This window comes from Odocoileus virginianus, chromosome 1, assembly GCF_023699985.2.
Source record: "Odocoileus virginianus isolate 20LAN1187 ecotype Illinois chromosome 1, Ovbor_1.2, whole genome shotgun sequence".
Lineage (NCBI taxonomy): Eukaryota > Metazoa > Chordata > Mammalia > Artiodactyla > Cervidae > Odocoileus > Odocoileus virginianus.
The window spans coordinates 30,678,190-30,693,939 of NC_069674.1; the positions used below are offsets into that span (position 1 = coordinate 30,678,190).

Sequence of the window (15,750 nt, forward strand, 5' to 3'; positions counted from 1 at the left end):
ATTGTCCACATCATTTATTGTATTCATTTCCTCTCTCTTACAGTTTTATTTCTCTGCTTTTCTATGTAAAGTCTGTAAAGATGTACTCGAGTTCTTTTTCATTTTTATTTCTTTGATGTACTAAAGATAAGAGCTAAACCAAACTGCTCTAGATATTTTGGGCTGACTTTTATATTCCCTTTTGATATATGTAGAATTTGTATAAATTTTATGAGTTTTGTTTTTCCTGAGTCCATAGAAAACTGGATAAGAGGAAATGAGGTTAAAATAAAACAGAAGAAATTTTAGGGATCCATATAGACAAATTTAGAAGCATATTTAAATTATCCATGAAGATTTTCCTAAGGATTCTATCAAATGATCTTCCTTAGCCACTTATCAATACATTAAAATTTAGAAAGAACATAAATTACTTACCAACTCACACTAAAGAATAACCAGAGTACTATTAATAACTCTTGCATAAAAAATTTATTCAGGCCCAACTGTGTTTCAGAAATGAATTTCAAAGACACTGATAAAATAAGGCAAATTAAATTAAACATAAATGAGGGACTTCTGGTTAAAGACAGCAGGTTAAATGCATGTCTGGCTCAGCTTCCTAATAGAACCTAACCAAAATAACAGAACAGTATTTTTCCGAAAACAGAGACCTACAAAGACAATAGTAAGAGAGGAATGGAAAAAAGTTTAAAATGTGGAAGTCAGATGAATGGGTGGTATCTAATTTAGCCACCCAGGAAAAACTGGAAGTCGAGAAAAATAGAGAAGCAATCTGATTTATGTCATACAATCGCCAAAATGTTTGGAACTGCCAGTTGTAAACCCGCCTGGAAATTAAGAGTAGGATGATTTGCTGTAAATCTGCTTAAAACACACTTAGGTCCCCAGATCTCTTTTCTAACTCATCAGCTAGGCTGCTGCCCCTCCCCTTCCCTAGCAGAGCACTGCAGGTTTTTTTCCCTAGAGAGGGTAAAATTAGAGGGTACCTGGGCTGAGGTGGAGGAGGGGAGGAAACAGGCACAGTTGGAGTTCAGGATTATATAGAAACATGGGGATTAAATAAATGTTTATTCTGAAATCTGAGAATCACAGCCTTCTCCTTCCACCTCACGCACTTGGCACCCAAAATGCTGGCAGGAAGGCAAACAGGCTTATGCCTTCCATACATATTATAAGTGTCTTCCCCTGGGACTCTGACTAACACAAGAGAAAAGACCTAAAGCTGTGAAAAATAAAGACTCCCACAAAACAGCTCAGCTCTAGGCCCTGTCAGCAAAGACCACAGTCTACACGTACCCACCTAGGTGCATATAGCTTCTGTTCAGTTATTTAATAATGCAGTTTTGAAAATGATCAGACAGCCACGGTAAGGCTCCAGATATTTAGCGAAAGTATTTGCTATAGGACTCAAAGCCCAAACAAGTAATACAAAACAGCAACTTGGGGAAAAAAACAGACCATATGGGAAAAAGAAAATGGTGGAGAAGGTGGTGGAAATCTATTATTAATATATTTGGAGAGATTTGAGAATATAGAGCGTTTATGAAACAAAAACAAGATTTAAAAAAAAATCTTAAGGAAAATTAAGAGCTCTTAGAAATTGATGCAGATGACACAAATAATACATACACACTATTGAAAAATTAAGTTAATGAAACCTTCCAAAAAGTAGGAGAGTGAGAAGGATAGGAAAATAGGAATACAGTTGGCCCTTCCTGTCCTCAGGTTTCACATCCCTGACTGGATCGATTTGGATTAGTTGAATCTGCACATATACAGGGCTGATTGTACTGCACCATTTTATATAAGGGATTTGAGTATCTGTGGATTTTTGCATCCATGGGGGTCCTGGAATCAATCCCCTACAGATACTGAGGGGAAGCTCTACGAAGACAGGAAAAAATGAAGGATCTGCTTAGGCGTTTCATCATCATAAATAATAGGAATTCCAGAAACAGTTAAGGCTGAAGGTAGGAAATTATCAATAAAGTTATTCTAAACAATTTTCCAGAATTAAGACACATAAGTGTTCAGGTTAAAAGAGTTCATTGAGTACCAAGCACAATGAATTAAAATAGACACTCATTAGAGTATGTTCTTATGAATTTTCACAATCTTGGACATAAAAGTGGGGATCCCAAAGCACAAAAAAATCAAGAATCAAAATTACTTCTCAACACTGATTTGTTCTACAACAGTTTTTTGTTTGTTTTGTACTTTATTTCATATTTTATTTTGATATTATTTTATATTTACAGAAGTGTTGCAAAGAGAGGACAGAAAGTTCCTGTATATGCATCTACCAGGTTCACCTAAAATTAACATCTTATGTGATAACTTAAAAAATTACATTGACACATACAATAACATTAAAACCTACTATGTGCTGGGCAGTGAACAAATTTTTTTAAATGATCTTTTTCTTCAGCTTTCATTTTGATGGGAGGAGCAGTACTGATATTCGGAAAGCAATGCATCAGTGACTTCACAATTTTGAGAAAAAATTACTTCCAGCCTAAAATTCTATACTAGTAAGTGTCTCCATTAAGGGTAGAAAGAAAAGAAAGTGAAGTCGCTCAGTCACATTCGACTCTTTGCCACCCCCATGGACTGTAGCCTACCAGGCCCCTTCGTCCATGGGATTTTCCAGGCAAGAATATTGGAGTGGGTTGCCATTTCCTTCTCCAGGGGATCTTCCCCACCCAGGGATTGAACCCCGGTCTCCCGCATTGCAGGTGGACACTTTACCATCTGAGCCACCAGGGAAGCCATTAAGGGTAGTGGTAGGATAATGATATTTTCAGGATATCATAAAATAATGATACTTTCAAAACACGTGCTCCCCATATTCCCTTTCTGGAGGATGAAATTTACCAAGACAAAGGAGAAGACAAAGAGGGAGAATTAAGATGTATATATAAACGAAATTAGAAGAGACAAATTTAGCAAAGTATTAATTATAAACAAAATAGTGGCACATAGAAAGTAATCATATTAAATACATTTCAGTTATCTAGGACATTTATATAATTAATGTAGATTGTGAATTTAGATCTAAGCCACAGAAATGATGTAACTGCATCAGAAGGGTAGGAGGAACCGAAATTATGTTTAGGGTGGTACAAAGTGGTCTTTAAAAAAAGCAACTTTACATCCAAGATGGAATAATGGGATGATCTTTACCTCCCACCTGAAACGATTTTTTAAAGACAAAATATATGGGAAAAAATGCTTTTCAAGCTAGTAAATGTAAGACAATGAATAACAATGATTCCTAAGAGATGGGAGACAATGAAGAGGCCCTTTAATTGCCCTAGCTGGACGGACTTTCCTTGTGGCTCAGCTGGTGAAGAATCCACCTGCAATGTGGGAGACCTGGGTTGGGAAGATCCCCTGGAGAAGGGAAAGGCTACCCACTCCAGTATTCTGGCCTGGGTCGAAAAGAGTCGGACATGACTGAGCGACTTTCACTTTCACCTGGGCTTCCCTTGTGGCTCAGCTGGTAAAGAATCCACCTGCAATGTGGGAGACCTGGGTTTGATCCCTGGATTGAAAAGATCCCCTGGAAAAGGGAGAGGCTACACACTCTAGTGGCCATGTATGGATGTGAGAGCTGGACTATAAAGAAAGCTGAGTGCCGAAGAATTGATGCTTTTGAACTGTGGTGTGGGAGAAGACTCTTGAGAGTCCCTTGGACTGCAAAGAGATCTAACCAGTCCATCCTAAAGGAGAAGAGTCCTGGGTGTTCATTGGAAGGACTGATGTTGAAGCTGAAACTGTAATACTTTGGCCACCTGATGCAAAGAGCTGACTCATTGGAAAAGACCCTGATGCTGGGAAAGATTGAGGGCAAGAGGAGAAGGGGACGACAGAGGATGAGATAGTTGGATGGCATCACTGACTCAATGGACATGGGTTTGGGTGGACTCCGAGAGTTGGTGATGGACATCCGGGAGGCCTGGTGTGCTGTGGTCCGTCCAGTCACAGAGGTCAGACACCACTGACTGACTGAACTGACCTGAACCCACTCTAGTATTCTGGCCTGGAGAATTCATGGACTCTATAGTCCATGGGGTCACAAAGAGTAGAACACAGCTGAGAGACTTTCACTTCAATACCAGGACAGTGTTTCTAGATTATGAACCAGGAAGGAGGAATCTGGGCAGATCCCAGTGATACCCTGACTTGAGGAGACAGAGCTGAGAGTCCAGAAGTATAAGGCAGCCACAGTTTTCAACTCAAAGTTCTAAAGGAGAGACTAGACAGACCTGCAACTATTTGCTGAGGGTCCCCCTGGAGTCTTCAGCTAAGTAATGATCTGTGCATGAATGTGAAGAAACTGTTCAAAGTTGGGCAAAGAATTACATGAAAGGATTATAAGGGATTTCTTTACACAGGGCTAGGGCTAGTTCCCAGAGGAGGGAATGGCACCCCACTCCAGTACTCTTGCCTGGAAAATCCCATGGACGGAGGAGCCTGGTAGGCTGCAGTCCATGGGGTCACAAAGAGTCAGACACAGCTGAGCGACTTCCCTTTCACTTTTCACTTTCATGCATTGGAGAAGGAAATGGCAACCCCCTCCAGTGTTCTTGCCTGGAGAATCCCAGGGGCAGGGGAGCCTGGTGGGCTGTTGTCTGTGGGGCCACACAGAGTCAGACATGACTGAAGCGACTTAGCAGCAGGGCTAGTTTCAGTTTTCAGTATCTAAGATAGAAGCCTAAATCATAAGCATCAGGTCGAATACAGACGGTTTTGCCTCAGTACTGGAAAAAAAAATTAGCCCTAGAATAAACACGGTCATGGTCTTTCCTAAGGAGGTTTAAAACCAAGATTCATATAATAAAACTATTTGCAAGTAATTAAGTGCCTTCCAAAACAAAATGCAAGAATATTTAAAGGAATACAAAAGTTTTCAGCCACCAGTATGGTAAAGCAACAGTGTCTAGCATCCAGTCAGAAATTTCTCAGCAGAAAAAGAAATAGTAAAATACAACAATAAAGAGAATAAATACAAGCAAAAGTGAAAATCACACTGAAGACAGAATTAGTGAACAACAGTATTAAAATAATTATTGTTACCGCATGCCATGTGTTTAAACTGTTAAAGGCATCATGGGAAACCTGCAACTAACATCATATTTAATGGTAGAAAAGGAAAAGTGAACATTTTACACCTTTGATCAAAAGGAAGACAAGACTATGTACTCAAAAATCAATAGTTAATGTGGTATAGAGTCCAGTAATAGACTCACATACATGGTCAGTGAATTTTTGACAAATGTATAAATAATTTGCAAAGTATACTTTATTCAACACACGAAACTGACTATTGGATATCCAAATGTGAAATAACAACCTGTATCCATACCTCACACTTGGTCCAAAGTTTAATTCAAGATGGATAGACATAGAAAACAAAATCTGTGTCATTGGACTAAGCACAGATGCTTAAATGCAACACCAAAATCATGATTCATAAATAGAAAGATGTTACCTTGAATTTTGTCAACATTAAGAACTTTTGATCTTCCAAAGACACTGTAAGGGAATCTCAGAATGGGAGAAAATATTTATACAATACATATTCGTCAAAAGACTTCTGTCAACAATATATAACATTTTTTCCTTTTTTTTTTTTTAGCTGTGCCACATGACTTGCCGAATTTCAGTTCTCTGACCAGGGATTGAACCTAGACCACAGCAGTAAAGGCCTAAATCCTCAGTCACCAGGGAACTCCCTATAAATAACTCTTAAAACAATAAGAAATAACACAACCCAGTAGAAAGTTGTTCTGACAGATACTTCACTGAAAATGTATCATGGTGAAAAGGCACATAAAAATAGACTCAACATCATTACTCTTTAGGGAACTACAACCTAAACCCACACTGACTGACAGAAATGTAAAATGATACAACTCACTTTGTAAAATAGTTTGCGACTTTTAAAAAATGAAACACCTAAAGTATGACCTAGCTAGTCCACTTTTAGGTATTTCCCCAAGAGAAATGATGGCATATACCCACAAAAAGACTTTGATATGAATATTTATACCAGCATTTTCATAATAGTCAAATTATGGAAACAAGTCAGGTGACCATCAACAAAGAATGGATAAAAAAAGTATTAGAATACTTCTGAGAAATGAAAAGGAATGAAATATTGATGCATTGCAATAGCATGAAAGAATATCAAAACAGTTATGCTGAGAGAAATCAGACATAAAAAAGTTCACACTATATGATTTCTCTTAATATGGAATTACAGAAAATATAAGCTAAATGACAGTAAATGAGCAATTGCCTGGGCCCCAGGAGTTGGAAGGAAACGTTGGGGGTCATGAATATGAATATTGCATTGATTGTCGTGATGGGTTCACACATGTATGCCTTGCATACATATTGTCAAAATTTATCAAATTGAATACTTTATAAATATGTGTATTCATTCTATATCACTTATACCTCTAAATCTATATTTTTTAAGTTAAGTTCTTCTCTTTCATAGTGAGAAGTTAGTAGGATAATATCTAAAATTGGAAAATTAAAACTTTGAAATGTTATCATGTATGTCAGGAATATGACATTTAAATACCAAAAGAATCAGCTAAAAGTTTAGGACATGTTTTCCTAGAGAAATAACTTGAAAAATGGGATGGAACTGACAAAAACAGACTTAGGTTTTTCATAAAAATTCCCTTAGAAGAATTTTCCTTTGAGGCTATGTGCATATATAACTTTGATAAAAATAGATACTGTATTTAAAATTTTAATATAAAGTTCAAAGAAAAGAAATAGTTTAATCATTGGGCAGAGCTATGCAGGCTCATTTATCTGTGTAATTAATTGACTAAAGTGAAAATCAGGGTGACTTTAATTTATTCAGATTAGGTATTAAATTTGGTTGAATTTTATTTGATAAATGAGTGTTTTTCACTTTGCTTAGCTATTAGAGAGTTATCAAAGTGGTAAAAACCCAAAATATTTATCCTGAAAAGCAGAACAAAATTATTCCCTTCTTTTTAAACTTGTGAGGATTAATTAAGCTTCTGTATAGTTATTTTCTGTATTTTATTGATTCAGGATTACTTGTACTCTATAAGTGTGTTAAATTATTTACACATCATGGGCAGCTAATGCTAATTCAGAACATACCCAGTGGGACCTCAGAGCCCTGAAATGCTAAATGTAATCTGGGGATCAGTAACATTCCATTCATAAAATGTGTCACCCACAGGTTAATGGAAATAAACAATAGGAAAGACAATGGGTGGATTATGCAAATATGCTGAAAAGATTTAAGCAGGAGGAGGGGACTACAAGAACCCAATCTGTGTTTTATTTAAACATGGATTAAGGTTTATGGTATACAAAATGACTAAAGCTACTTTCCTAATTTGCTAATACTCTAAAGAAAAGCACCAGTGGGGTGGGAGTGGGGGGCAGGGAACTCTATCAGAATAAATTGGTGATATTTTTTATGTATGGGTGGGGCAGAGGGTTAAGAGGTGCAGAGAGGCAAGATTAAATGAAGGAGAATTTTAACAGTAAATGAAATGATGCACAGTATTCTAAAGAGAAATGTGAGTGGCTAGATTTATGTGACATTTATTTGCACTTATCTGACACCAATGAAAGTTTCACAAAACTAAAACCTAGTCTGAATATAAATTCAACTACTGCTTTGTGAGGAATCAGTCTTTCCGTCTAAAATTTGGGTCCAGTAAAAGAATTTGAGCTTAAACTATGTGTGCTTTGGAGGGAAACCTCTTCAAATTACAGTGCAAAAAGTAATCATTCCCATGATAATTATGTCTTAGAAAATATGTCTAGTGAGTCCTTGGATAATGGCAGAAGACATGGCAGTGAGTAAACTTTCCAAGTTATTAGTTTGAAGGTGTCTAGGTCAGAGCAAAATGGTACCAGCTGCCTCAAGCTCTTGATCTTGGGGGCGAGAGTGGGGTGAGTGGAAGAGATCAGGGAGGGAGGCTTTGCTGAACCTAGCTGAACACGGGAGGCGCTCCTGCAGGAAGAAGTGGCTGACATTCTGTGCTCTCTAAGTGGAAAGTGACCCTAAGAGGGACCCCTTGTAAAAAGCAGTAAACCTGCCCCTACCGTGTGGCAGCTGACTTATGAGGAGCCCAAGCACACTCCCAGCTCCGACCCTGATTTCAGAATATCCACCTGGCCTGCCCTCCCGTTATCCGTGTGTGTGAGGATTACATGAGACGAGAAATACTTTGGATAAATGACTTCTGGCCAAAGAGCTGCAAAAGGTGGGCGGGGTGGCGTGGGATGGGGGTGCGGCAACACCCAGCCTGGCAAATATGAGGAAAGGTGGGGAGCCGGGACCTTGCTTCCCGCAGAAGTTAGACATGTGGTGTGGGTTTCCATCTTAAAATCACACAGAAGTAGACGAGGAAGTGGGGGAAATCAGTTTATTTTATCGCAGAGTTTGAGTAACAAAACGTAAACAAGAAATTAGAAGGAAATGCATTTTAAGTTTCCCTTATAGGACCTTAGGGATTCTGCTTTGATTACCATATTTTTCGATGTACCTGTATCATTGAAACTTGAGAATCTTTTTCATCACAGTTTATACCTTTACTGTTTTAAGACATTTAAATCATGGGACTATATAAATTTCAGCAGTTAAAATTCCCTGCATGGGTCGGTGCCCTTTTAACCACGTTCTACTGTTGTCCAGTAATGCCAAGTAATGGAAAAGAATTATTTAGCAGTCTTGGATATTACATGTTTGACTCTTTTGTTCCTCCTTTTTTTAAAGATACTGTTTTCCCTTTGGACGACCTGAGGGTGCGCTGAAAGCTACACTTTCATTACTTGAAAGGGTATGTTTGAACATGACTTTGTAAGTACTATTTGCATTCTCAATGGCTGTGTGGTTATTGAACTTGGCTGACGGTCCCATTCCTTAGGAGTGTGATATCCTCTAGGTTTGTTGCATTTCATCAGTTTCTCACTTTTTCTTATTACGTTCAAATTCTTCTATAGCTTCCTTTTCCTCTTCAAAACCTTTCTGAAGCCTGCACCACTGTCATCCTGAGTTTGTAGCATCCTTTTGGTAATATCCATTTTCCCCACCTCTTTGTTCCCCCTCAGGAAATAGTCATCTTTTATTTCAGTTTAATATAATCATCTGTTTCTCAGACTTTGCAGTTGTCTTTTATTATCCCCCCTTATTTGTACTTCTCCCTGCCATATTCCTCATATCTGTAAGAGTTCTCGGCATTTAATATTCACACACATGTCATTTCTTTCATTCTCAATTTGCCTCAAAATTTATTTCAATTCTATTTATGTGTTACTTTGAGTGAATTCACAAATAACAGAAGTGGATGATCATAGAAGTCATGAAATTATATAAGTGTATGAAAAGTAAACAGCAAATAAGGCTTTATGTCCATGTTAAAAATCATTATTAGTGAAAGTATATTCTCCACTGCTGTTTCTGTGGTAGATTAGGTGAGAAAGGGAAATATCATTTCATCTAGTTATAAAACTATTCACATGCTAGTTGGAAACTAGCAGTTGAGTACTGTGGACAAGTTTTATTCCTTATCCATATTAAAAAGTATATTTAGCGATCATCTCTGTCTCATGATTTGATTATTCTGGTCTTGGTTTGTTGACTTCAAAGCACTTGTTCTTACTGATTTTTCTGCTCAAGGAATTCCAGGTAATGCATAATTTATTCGCACCTCTCTGAAAAGCAAACAGGGGAGACAGTGTTCAGTGATTTAAGAATTTAGGAGAGGAGAGCTAGGACTGAGGACTGAAGTGAGATCTTTGGAATACAGATTAGTGTTATCTATCTGTCTCTGTCTTATCCTTGATCACTGTGAACTATGTGATAGAAATATTATTGTCATAATTATTTTACTAGAATTTTTATGGTATTAAAAGCTGCCTGTAACTCAGACTTTTCATAGTTTTCATTTCCTCCTATGCATTAAGGTATTGTTGATGAGACAGAATTCTTTAAAGGCAGCTTTGGTTTTTGGAACGGCATCCCATCCTGGGTACCCAGCGCAGCCTGGCGGTGTGCTGGCTTCCATGGCAGAGCTTCTGTCCTTCCCCCAGCAGGGCAGAGTTAGTAATAGCAGAGATGCCCTCATGGCCTACACTGACAGGTGGCAGAATGAACAGTGACCTTCATTCCAATTATAGTAACTGAACATGTCTCTTACTGAACTGAGGAAATGGTAAGGGCTATTCATTTTCATGTCTGTACTTACTGACATCTTAGAAAAATAAAATCTGCGTGTGAATTGTTGATCCTTACGATGCCTTGAATAAACATGGGGAGGAAGCATGAAACATAGGTTATGCCTCCCTTTTGCACGTGCCAGTCCTTTATTTGTACTTCTCCAGGAATGAGGATTCAGTTTCCCCACACATACTTCAGACAGTGTCCAGCTTCTAGATACTATGAAATACTGCCTGATTTTAACCCTAAATACAGACGTTCAAGTTTTAAAGCTGTTACTGTTATTTGAAAGTTTGGCACCATGGGGAAAGTCTAATAGTAAAATTAATATTAAATTTTAGTAGTAATCACATTAAAAAGAATAGTGCCTGTTAATGCTTTAACTGTTGGCAGAAGGATTTTTTTTTTCTGGCAATAGAGAGTCTAATGTACAGTTCTAGTTCAAGTGCCAAATATATGTCAGTGTGTTAAAGGTTTTTAATATGAGATATGAAGAAAGTTTAATTTGATAGGAGAGGAAAGTTTTAAGTGATAAAGTTTGCTGTTTTCAGAAGGAAACCTTGCCTGACAAGATGAAAACATGTTGTCAAGGATCACCAGTGCTAGAATAATTGAATGAATTTGAGATTATAAAATTCTTAGTGCCGAAGCTGGTCAAAATAGAATGAAATAATGAAGCATGAAATGGATGTCTTCATGTTCTTTTAATATTTTTTTTCAAAGTAAAAGACTGATAGAGTAAGAACACTTTAAAAAGTATTGTCTTCTTTATGTTAAGATTTTGCTATACCTGTATTTTTTAGAATTTGAATGGAAGCAAAGCAAGAAAAATCATATTACTTATAGGGAAGATAGAGGTTGACTAATTGTATAACTAAAACTTACTGTAAGCAGTTTTTTTATCACTAGGAAAGTTTTAAGGAAAACTGTCAATGAGTCATTATAAAAGTACTTAACTGAGTTATATGTTGAATTCTGGATATAATTGCATTTTCCATTTGCCAACAGTAATACTTGTAAGTGGAAAATCCAAAAATATAATTTAGGAACCCATAATAATAATTTAGGAAAGTAATCAGTTTTTGTTTTTTTTTGTTTAATTTCAGAAAGCTTCCTTTTGTTTTAACATTTGATAGTCCTTTCATTTCACTAAGACAAAGAAGTGCCCCCCCTCCGGCCCCCAGCAGATCAAAATAAAGTACAATTAGTGAAAGTAGAGGTCTTGATTTTTGTAGAGTCTGTAAATAATACTTATTTTAATGGAATTTGTGTTTTCATGTATATTGCTCCAAATATTTAAGGCCTTTAAATCAAAGATGTACAAGGTACCCTTTGTACAAGGACAAAAGTTTCATCCCAAGGACTGTAACCCTCATCTGAAACAGCTGCTCTAGGCTTTGTATTTCCCTGGAGGAAAAGTGAGTCCCACTGAATGGTAATGTAGCCTGTGGGCGTTTTTGATGTCCTTACAGGAGGCTTAGACAGGAGGAGCCAAGACTCAGAGATTACTTCCCAGCTGTGAAGTGCCTCCTCATTGCCTCCCCCAAGGTTACCTGGGACCCCTTCCTACTAATAGGTTTAGGACAATTTGTGTGCTCGCTTTTCATATTCTATGCAGTCTCTGTCTTTCTCTTTCTCTCTCTAGGTTTTAATGAAAGATATTGCCACTCCCATACCAGCAGAAGAGGTGAAAAAAGTGGTCAGAAAATGTCTTGAGAAAGCTGCCTTGATCAATTACACGAGACTCACAGAATACGCCAAAATAGAAGGTCAGTGCAGTGAGCAATTGCTGAAGTGGCCGTGAGAGCCAACAATGCCTATTAACTGCATTTTCTGTGAGAAGTCCTTTCCTTCCCTGAACAAACCTGTGCCATGGCAAAGGGAAATGTCTCATTAAAATCTCAGCTGGTGAACTGAAGAGCTTTTTCCTATTCATTGCTTTAATATGCCTCCTGGGACTCTGCTTGAATGAAAGACCCAGGATTCGTGCTTAAGTTGTCCTTTGTTCTTATTTTGAGTTTTGAAGAAACCAAAACGTGTTTTCATGGGTTGTATTTTTTGACATTACAGTGAGTGTGTCTAACATTTAAAGGATGGGCAGTGTATTCATTCTTGGTCTGTAACAGTGTACTGTTACATAATTTCATTTTCGGTTCTGCAGCATCTCTCAGAGAAAAGAGGAAACTTGTTGATTATGGTGAGGGCTGAAACAAACTATAGAATGTCCTTGCAACTTTTAATTGCTTACAATATATTGATGCATTTGAAAGATTAGATCTCTTGAGAGGATTGTGCATTTTTTTCTCTTTCTTCAGGTTTTATTCATTAAGGATAATTCATTTTCTTCATTAAGGTTTAAGATGCTTAGAAATACATAGATTGAAATTTGTGGCAAAGTCACACAATCAGCTCTTATCTAACCGTCCTTTGACTGATATAATTAAAAGCAATAGAAATGACCTCAGATTCTCTAATTATCAGAAAACTAGCTTGTGTAATACATGTAGCTTTAACTTAGGAAAGAAAAAGTTTATGGTGTTAAATAGTTATCTCTAAAAATAAAAAATAATTGTCCATTAGAAAAAAATTTAATAACTTCTAATATAAAAGTGTATTTAATGAATTATAAGTTTATTAATTAGTTGATATTATGATAGATTCATCAAAATTGGGATGGTGAAATAGATGATTATAATTGGCTGCGTTACATCCTTTTTTCTCTCCAAACCTGATCAGGCTTTCTAACGAGCACGTGATAACCAACCTCCTGAGTGATTAACAAAAAAGCCATCCCGTCACTATAGCAACCAGTATTATATCACGAGAGTAACAACATGAGACCTCCTTAGTTACCAGTTTAACTTCATTAATTATGATATCATGTTGTGTTAAAGCAAAAGCGATTAATATTAGATCATTTGGGGAAAGTAGAAACAGATTGGTTTTCACATTTTGAATACTCATCCAAACAATTTTCATGTTTTGGGAATATTGGGTTTTGTGAACATGGATTGAAAGAATTTATATAAAAATAGAGATATTAAAACTTTCAGGTTTGGCAAAGAGAAAAAACTTGTGGATAATCTGAGTAAACACAATATTGTTTTATCCAAATATTATGAACCCTGTACAAAAAACTTTGAGAATCCTTTTGGTCTTTACTATTTTAGTTAATATTTTTGACCATTACCTTATCCAACAATATTGAAAAAATATGCCATATATTTTTTTATTTCTGTGTTTATTTTCTAGTTGTAGAGTCCATTTTAATATGGACAAATGAAAAATTTTTTTATACAGAGCCATGGGCTTCTTTCGTTAATCAGCTAAATAAACTCATTAACAATGTGATCAGAAAGAAATGGTTATTCTTCTGGATCACACACAAAAGCAAGTCTGGGTTAGAAAAAAGCCTAAAATAGGATCCAGTGGGGTGGGAGCAGGGAATTCTCCCACCTGTTCCTTTCTGGAGTCATCCCTCTCAGAACATTCTAGAAAAGGGATCTTAGAAATCTTGTCAGGTAGGACTGCTGAGCAGTCTCTTTTCAAAAAAAAAAAAAAATGCATACTTATTAGATAAGGAAAACCTTTATGCTTTTCATTTTCTCCCTTTCCCCTCTTTTTTTGTATCTTCAAAAATAAAGAGTTTTGTTTCCTACTTAGGGTCAGACCAAGAACAAACTCAACTTTAAGTCAGAAATAGGAAGTGGGCTAATTTCTTTGCTTTTACATTATGGAGTGGGCGACATGGATAGATTTTGCTTTTCTCCTAAATTTTCTTCTCTTACGTTTTAGGCCCAGCAGAAAAGGAAACAGGTAATAAATGTTTGTGCATGCCTGTGCCGTTATTTTTAATGTGGTGGTGTTGTGTTTTGATATGGATGAATAGCTCTTTCCCTTTCAGAGGTCTTGTTTGATCACTTTGACTAAGATACTGAAAAGATTTTGACTTTTGTTGGAGCTATTGCTAATGCTTTGTAGGGAAAATACAGGCCATTTATCTCTGCAAAAGTTCAGTAATATTTTTTGATATGAGTTCAGAGCAATACATGTTAGGCTGTATTAATGTTATGCATCAGGTTTTAAGCATGTACAGTAATCATATTTGGAGCTGTCGCCTATATTTGAAGGACTCTTACAAGTAGAAAAGAGGACCATCTTCCTTTCATCATTCCCGGAAGATAACCTGAGAGTAAAAACGTATAATGCTGTTAAATAAAAAGTAAGCTGCTCTTACCTTTGCAAGTTGTTCATCATAGCAGAGGTTATAAAACTCCGTTCTCGAGAAATTGCTAGGAAAGAGTTCTTCTCCAGGTCTCTAAGGTTTTGTAAAGGTTTTGTTACTTTTGTATGTGTGCATACCACTTTTGCCTGTTGTAATTAATTTAATTCCAGAGGCCATTGTGTGTTCATGCCATTCATCTCTGCTTCAGATTCTTGCAGGCAAGGTCTCTACTGAAATTGTTCACTGTTTTGTCTCCTACACCCAGCACTGTGCCCATGACACAAAGTAGATACTCAGTACTTGGAGAGAGACAAAGGGGCCGTTAGTTAGTTCCACCTGAAAACAAAGGTGCTAGAGACAAGTGATGGACCTTTCTAATGCTAGTTTTCTCAGCTTAGTCAAATTGTGCATGCAGTCTTACAGACAAGTTTACTTGGGTTGTTTTTACCTGAAGTTTTCCATTAAAGACCCTATTTCATTTCTGTTTTTTCCTACCTTCAATTCTCTCCCGGTATTTGACCTCAGAAAGTGTCAGGAACAAAACACTCAGAGCGAGGAAAGGGGGAAAGAACACACCTCCAATGCTTGCTGAAGTGCACTTTAGAAAAAAATGAATTCGAAAAGGAATATGAGACTCCCCTCCCCTCTCATGACAGCCCATTGTGAGAGCCCCAGTCCCATGCTCTTTAGCAAACTTTTTCAAAACCTTTTAGAGCATTTTATCCCCCGCATTTCTGTTGCAAATAGTTTTTACGTAGTTTGCAGGCAAGAAGTCCAGGGTTGTCAGTGGTTTTCCCATTTGCCGTAGAGTAAACAAGTCAGCCAGCTGGGACTAGAGTCAGGTGCCCTGATCCCCAACCTACAGTGGCTACGCTTCCGTGAAATGAGAAGGGTCACCGTTCGCCTTGGCAAGGATGGAGCAGAGGCAGTTGTCTACTCGCTTCCACCAGATAAAAGTCAGTCTTCCCTTCTCTTGTGTTTAACATCTCTGCCATTTCTCAGCTGTCTAGGCTGCAGACTCTGGGAAAAAGACTTTTTAATAATTAAATGCTTGCATAGAAAAGAGAAAAAAAATCAGTATAGTCTCAGTAGTTTAAGTGAATGGAAGAGAAAGATACCCTCCACTCAAGACTGTTCTGAAGTAACAGAAGAGAGGTTTTTAAGAAATGTAGTTATATTCTTCTAGTTGCATTGGGTTGCAAGTTAACAGGGTTGCTTATTAAATGTTCTTAGAGGTACTTTTAACAGTGAGTAAAAATGAGAGTATCAGTTGCATGTGGAGGAGCTTAAA

At 37.1% G+C, this 15,750-nt stretch overlaps 1 protein-coding gene across 10 annotated transcripts in view; it reads left to right on the forward strand.

Annotated features, from left to right (window-relative positions):
- CADPS2 (calcium dependent secretion activator 2) overlaps window positions 1-15,750 on the forward strand; it is a 545,582-nt gene that overhangs the window by 406,871 nt on the left and 122,961 nt on the right. For 6 of the 10 annotated variants that reach the window (XM_070466441.1, XM_070466414.1, XM_020909458.2 and 3 more), the window contains exons 15-17: window positions 8,792-8,855; window positions 11,880-12,003; window positions 14,030-14,050. In XM_070466441.1, coding sequence (XP_070322542.1) covers window positions 8,792-8,855; window positions 11,880-12,003; window positions 14,030-14,050 — 209 coding nt within the window. The remainder of the gene's footprint in view (window positions 1-8,791; window positions 8,856-11,879; window positions 12,004-14,029; window positions 14,051-15,750) is intronic. The other 4 variants (XM_070466410.1, XM_070466446.1, XM_020909468.2 and 1 more) reach the window with 1 other exon arrangement.